The 6232-nt window shown below is 36.1% G+C and overlaps 1 protein-coding gene across 1 annotated transcript in view; it reads right to left on the bottom strand.

The window, feature by feature from the left end:
* Nucleotides 1-5094: 5094 nt before the first annotated feature.
* Spaca1 (sperm acrosome associated 1) overlaps nt 5095-6232 on the bottom strand; it is a 13732-nt gene continuing 12594 nt past the window's right edge. The window contains 1 exon segment of the mRNA XM_033763172.1: nt 5095-5272. Coding sequence (XP_033619063.1) covers nt 5095-5272 — 178 coding nt within the window.

The raw sequence follows: 6232 nt of genomic DNA, 5'->3' as shown, positions 1-6232 counted from the left end.
CCAAGAAGTATGCCCACCAGCCAGTCATCGTAGGGAACTCTTAAATCTCCTTACCTAGTTCTAAGCAGTATAATGTGAGAATTGGGAACCATTGTCGAGGAGTACTTCTCATTGATAAGGTCTTGTAGTCCCAGTAGGAATCAAAAGAACCAAAATTAGATCACAGACTATCCTATTTTTAAAATTTTTTTTTTAAACTGGGCATCAAACTCAGGTCCTTGTGCTGGTGAGGCAGGCAGCAGAACCCCTGAGCTAAATCCCCGGCCAGACTATCCTATTTAAATGAGGATCAATAGTCATAGTTTGTCAAAGGCTGTTAATAAATGAACTCCATGAAGGCATAAGCAAATACAGTGTAGTAAAAGATTCAGGAATGCCAACTGCAATATTGAATCTCTCTTGGGCCATTTACAAAAATAACTAAATGGCTTGCAAATGCATATTAAGGAGCTTATGGTAGTTATAACATGCATAATTTGTGCATATGTGTATATATGAATACATATTTTCACCTAACTCTGCCTCATCTCCCACCACTCTCTTCACCTTCCTCTGTACTCCAGCTCTGCTAGCCTTCTCTCAGATGTATCATGCTCCTTCCTTACTCAGCATTCTCATCTTCTCTTCTTTTGCCTGGCTCTCTTCCCCTTTTACCAGATAACTACTATTTAGGTTTAAGTTTCTTCCACATGTAATTACCTCTTTACAGCTTCACAGAAGCTTGCAGGCTTCCTTCGTTTTCCTACTTGTGGCCAATTGTAATATCTGGATCTTAAATAAACAATAAATTCCAAGAAAAATGGGATCTATTATTTTTGGTTTTCTTTCTTTCATAATTGTGTTCCAAGTGCCAGTACCTAGCCATAGAAATAGCTCAATTAATATTTGTTGAATGACTAAATGAAGGTAGTGATTAGGGTGTTATTCTGGACATTTTATAAAATCCACTGTTGTGCAATGACTTGAGGTCCAAAAGGGAGATCTCTTTTTGATATGAAGCATGACTGAAAGTGTTTAAATTTTTAAAATGTAAAAGACAGTGCAACAACCCCCCTTCACAGTGCTCCACACTTGCTATGTACACACTTATCCTGTTGTTTTTGCTATTTTCTAAAGTAGTTCTGAAGGTTCTCTTTTATGATTGTCTTTAGTTGCACTGTTGTAGTTGCCTCAGTATCCTGAATTGATTCAAAACATTTATCTTTCATGGTCATTTTGACTTTGAGGAAGAGCCAGAAGCTGCATGGTGCCAAATCTGGTAAACAAGCTGATTTTGAGGATACTCCATGTTTTTATGATTCGGTGTTTCCTTTAGATGGCATTTGGCAGCAGCATTCACCATAATTTTGATGAAACCTTGTAAAGATACTCATGAAAGAGAACTTTCTGAACTGTCCAGAAAGTTGCAAGAATAATGGCATGTGTTCAAAGCAAGAAAGAGAGGGATTAATGGCAATGTCTTGCACTGTAATCATTTTTCAACATATATTTTTGTCATCTCTTATACATTATTGCTTGCGTTTATCTTCTGAAAGCAAATGAAAAACTCATGACTTTCCCTGAGAATATTTTGGTGATCAGAAAAGTAACCAGAAAAAATTTCAACCTGGAATTCAGGAGAAGAGAGGAGCTAGATGATGACTCTCTTGCCTATTCAAGCTGGAGAGGGAAGTGACTGTTGACATTTAGTTGTGTATCACGAAAACCTCACGGACCATGACAAGGAGGGATCTCCTAACCAAGTGGCAAATATCAGGCTTCATGAGCCTGCAGTGATTTCATAGAGACCTGGAACATGATATAATTTCCTTTACAAATAAGGTGTGCTATTATTTTAATTGAATGCAATGTGGTCATAGTACCACACCTCTTGAGAGAAGGTCCTGGTCTTAGGAGTAGGATGGAAAGGCCAACAAGGATGGACTAAATTGAATGACTAGTTAGTTACACCCATAGGTCTAAGGGAAAGTGTTACTATTGTCAAGGTATATGGCTGATTTGCTGTATGTTACACATTGTGAAAGACTAGCTCACTACGCCCTAGCTCCTCATAAGTAGACCCTATCAGGAATAGTACTGCTCAAAAGTGGACAGTGTGGGCTGAGGATTTAGCTTAGGGGTGCCATGCCTGTCTCTCAAGCACAAGGTCCTGAGTTCAATCCCCAGTACCAAGAAAAAAAAAAGTGTAGCGTATACTATTAACATATAAATTAGTCATTCATAGAAAAATGGGTGAATATTGAGGTTATACTCTTGAATGAAATAAATAAGTCATACATGTATAAATACCAAATAGTTTCTCTGGTATGAAAAACTATAATTGTAAATAAGATCCTAATGGTATAATTGACAATGTGTAATAGGAAGAAAAGGGCTAAAGGTGTAGGGGAAGTGCGTAGGGGAAAGGAAATAAGGGAAAAGAAAAAAATATGAGAAAATGAAAAATGGAAATAAAGTTTTTTAAATAGGCAAGGGAGGAAGGGGTGAAGGGAGGGCACGGGTATGGGGAAAAAATGAGAACCAAGACCTGTCATGTAAAGGTACAAAAAGCCCAATGATGAATGTAACTGTACTGTCTACCTAAAATGTACCAATAAACTCAATGAGAAAAAAAACAAACAAAAAACATATAAGCATAATTTCATTTTCCTTCTCACAGAACAGTAAATTTGAGAAATACTGAATCTACTCCCTTCTTCTTGGAAAGTCAAAAGGTGAAACCACTGATGATTTTGACAAATCCTGCAGTAAAGAAAGTTCAACTCATTTGACCATGAAAACTAATTTTTCAAAAAGACATATGTGTCAGTCAGGATAATCTTAGTAAAGCTGTTGTTCCAAACAACCTCTAAACCTCAATGGCTTCAAATAACAAAGTCTATTTTTCCTTCACGTTTTGTATCTATTATTGGTTAACTGGAGAACCTGTGCCACACAGTCTTTCTTCTGGGTGTCAAAGCAGCTGTCATGTAAGCATTTGAGTTGTTCCATCAAGAAGTCTGAGTAACTTTCCAAAAGAATCATTTCATAGTGATATATGCACACCTATGTTTATAGCAGCACAGTTTGTAATAGCTAAAACTTGGAAACAGCCCATTTGCCCATCAGTTGGAAACTAGATAAAGAAGATACGGTTTTTCTATAAAATGGAATATTACTCAGCCATAAAGAATGAGAAATCAGATTCATTCAAAGGAAAATGGATACATATTGAGAATATACTCTTAAGTGAAATAAATAAGTCACACATGTGTAAATACCGAATAGTTTCTCTGGTGTGAATAAACTGTAATAGTACAGAAGATTCTAATGAGATAATTGACATTGTGAAATGGGAAGAAAAGGTGTAGGGAAGGTGGGATGGGTAGGGGAAGGGTAATAAGGGAAAAGAAAAAAATGTGAGAAAATTAAAAGATGGATATAAAGTGTTTGTAAATGGGGAGGGGAGGAGGGGGTGAAGGGAGGGCAGGAACAAGGGGAAAAAATGAGACCCAAGACTTGTCATGTAGAGGTACAAGATCCCATAATGAATGCAACTGTACTATATACCTAAAATGTAACAAAAAATTCAATTTTAAAAAAAAAGAAGTCTCACCTTCTCACCTCAGAGTCACACATAACTTTGGAATTTGGGCTTGTAATTCATTGACCAGAACTAGCTACATGGTCTTTCCCAACACCAAGGGGCTAACGAAGTACTATCCTACCCTGCACCTGGAAGGCAGACAGCCCGAAAGTGTATGAATGCCACTAAGGACAAACTAATCCTGATAACTCAACTGAACACTCTGAACACTGATATTCATTACAGTGCAGTTGGGACCCACTGCTGTTCATTAATCTTAATAACAAGGATTGATAGTTACTATTCAAGAATTTTTAGCATCTGTTACTAAAGTTACACGACCACACTCAGAACTGAAAGGCTGTTTTTTCAAAACATTTATTGGGGGAGGTGTTTTGGAAGATATTATGAAAAAAATTTCTTTTCACTTATAATCTCCAGTGGATTTTCCACAACAGATAAGAAAATGATTTTCCAGCAGTTCCTCATTGCCTCTCTCAAATACAAATGTTATGTAACAAAAAATATGGATAGTGTCATAACATAGCCTATTTCTAGACTGCTAGAGAGAGGTACTGTGTATCATAAATGACTAGCTATAGTATCTTCTGAACAGGTGTATACAGAGTTAATAATATGATCAGATAAATCTCATAATAATAGCAATGAAGTTGACATAGGACACATCTAAAGAGAAAAAAATCAAATGTATTTTGTGCTCCTATCTTAACCTCTGAAAATTAATTCTGATGAAGTCTACTGGATCAAATTATCTGTCTTGGCATCTTGTTTGATAGTTGGTCATAAGTGTATCACATAACCACAATACAAAAAAAAGCAATAGTAAGGCTCAGAAATAAATAGTTTCTCAGATGTTATCACCTGCACACAAAGCACAATAAAGGTGCTTATCAAAGGTCATTCAAGTCTTTAATTCACTGTTTCTGTGAGAAAATGTGTTAAATTCATATCATTTCCTCAGCCACTTCCAAACTCATCTCCTGTTCTTTTTCCTTTCTACAACCATAACTAAATAATCTTATACATATAAAATGATTTGAGCAGTACTTAGAACATAGTGGTCACTAAGTCTTGGTTATTACCACTACGTTATGTCTTACAAGTGACGCTTTATTGTGTCACATGCCTGCAGAGGCTCTAAAGTGTGATTTGCTTTAGCAAATATGATCCAGTGCTCTTAGGAGGGAGAACGTCTAATATCCAAGGCATCCTCTGCACTACATTTTTCTTATTTAAGACAGAAAAGGAGAATGACCTTAGAAGTGATCAAGAACATTTATGTCTACCTTTACATAAATGTCCCCATATTATTGCTTTAAATAGTAAATGTTGAGAACAAATTAAAAATAATTTTTGATAACGGATACAAAGATACACTGATTAAAATAGCTTTGCCTTCACACTGCATATCTCCAGACTGTGGCAAATTTATTGAAACATTATTGTAGCATTTCGATAAATATTTTATTTTTATAATAATGAATCTGAGAGCTCTAATATCTTTTGCTTCAGCTTACTCCATCCACATTTTCTTCATTCCATTCAATTAATGCATCTTCTTCGTGTCTGGGTATTTCTGCTGGTGCCTGGTCAAGAGAAGTTGAATCTTTGTATTTCATAGAACTCATGTCAGAGTGCTTCTCAGTCATAGAAGTCTTTGCCCCACAGAATGCTTTCACTGCCACCCTGAGGGAAAAAAGAACAAAAATAGGAAATAAAAACAAAAACTGATGAGATTCATATTTACTACAAATAATGTAAATGTATTTACATATTTATATATATTTACCTTCATATCTACATTATATATATTATATATAACATATATAATAGAATTGCCTTTTATCTACAATTCACTTTTAGTTTGTGATGTATCTGCTTCATTATGATAATAAATGAGCCCTTAGACTTACCAAGGTGTTATTCTCATATAGACATTCTATTTTCATAACAAGCAACTGGTACATTTTAATAACCAAATTTTATCTTTGTGAGAACTACAACTGGAAAACACAAATATGCACTTAATAAAACATGTTTTATTTTAGCAATGGCTTTGTAACATAAAAATTTCACTTAAAAGCTCTCTTTTAAAAACCCATGAGATTGTTTCTAAAAGCATCCACTTGCCGGGGATTTAGCTCTATGGCTCCATGGCTATCTCACAAGTGTAAGGTCCTTAGTTTGATCCCTGGTACTGGGAATAGAAAATGGCATCCACTGAGTGTGGCAGTACATGCTTATAACCCCAGCACTCTGGGAAACTGAGGCAGGAGGATTGAAAGTTCAAGCCTAGTCTAGGCAACTTAGTGACTTAACAAGACCCTATCTCAAAATAAAAATTAAATTAAATTTAAAAGGGGGCTGAAGGTGTCGCTTAGTGTGAAGGCCAGGGTTCGATTTCTAGTACCATGAGAAATAGGAAAGAAGAAAGGAGGGAGGCAGGGAGGGAGGGAGGGAAGGAATGAAGGAAGGAAGGAAGGAAGGAAGGGAAAGAAAAGAGAGGAGGGGAGGAGAGAGGAGAGGGAAGAAAGGAAGGAAGGAAGGAGGGAGGGAAGGAGGGAGGGAAGGAAAGAAAGAAAGAAAGAAAGAAAGAAAGAAAGAAAGAAAGAAAGAAAGAAAGAAAGAAAGAAAGAAAGAAAGAAA

Source organism: Fukomys damarensis, unplaced genomic scaffold (assembly GCF_012274545.1).
Source record: "Fukomys damarensis isolate Sample0158 unplaced genomic scaffold, DMR_v1.0_HiC HiC_scaffold_14, whole genome shotgun sequence".
NCBI lineage: Eukaryota > Metazoa > Chordata > Mammalia > Rodentia > Bathyergidae > Fukomys > Fukomys damarensis.
The sequence above is the reverse complement of the archived record's forward strand: the minus strand, read 5'-3'. Positions and strand labels throughout refer to the sequence as shown.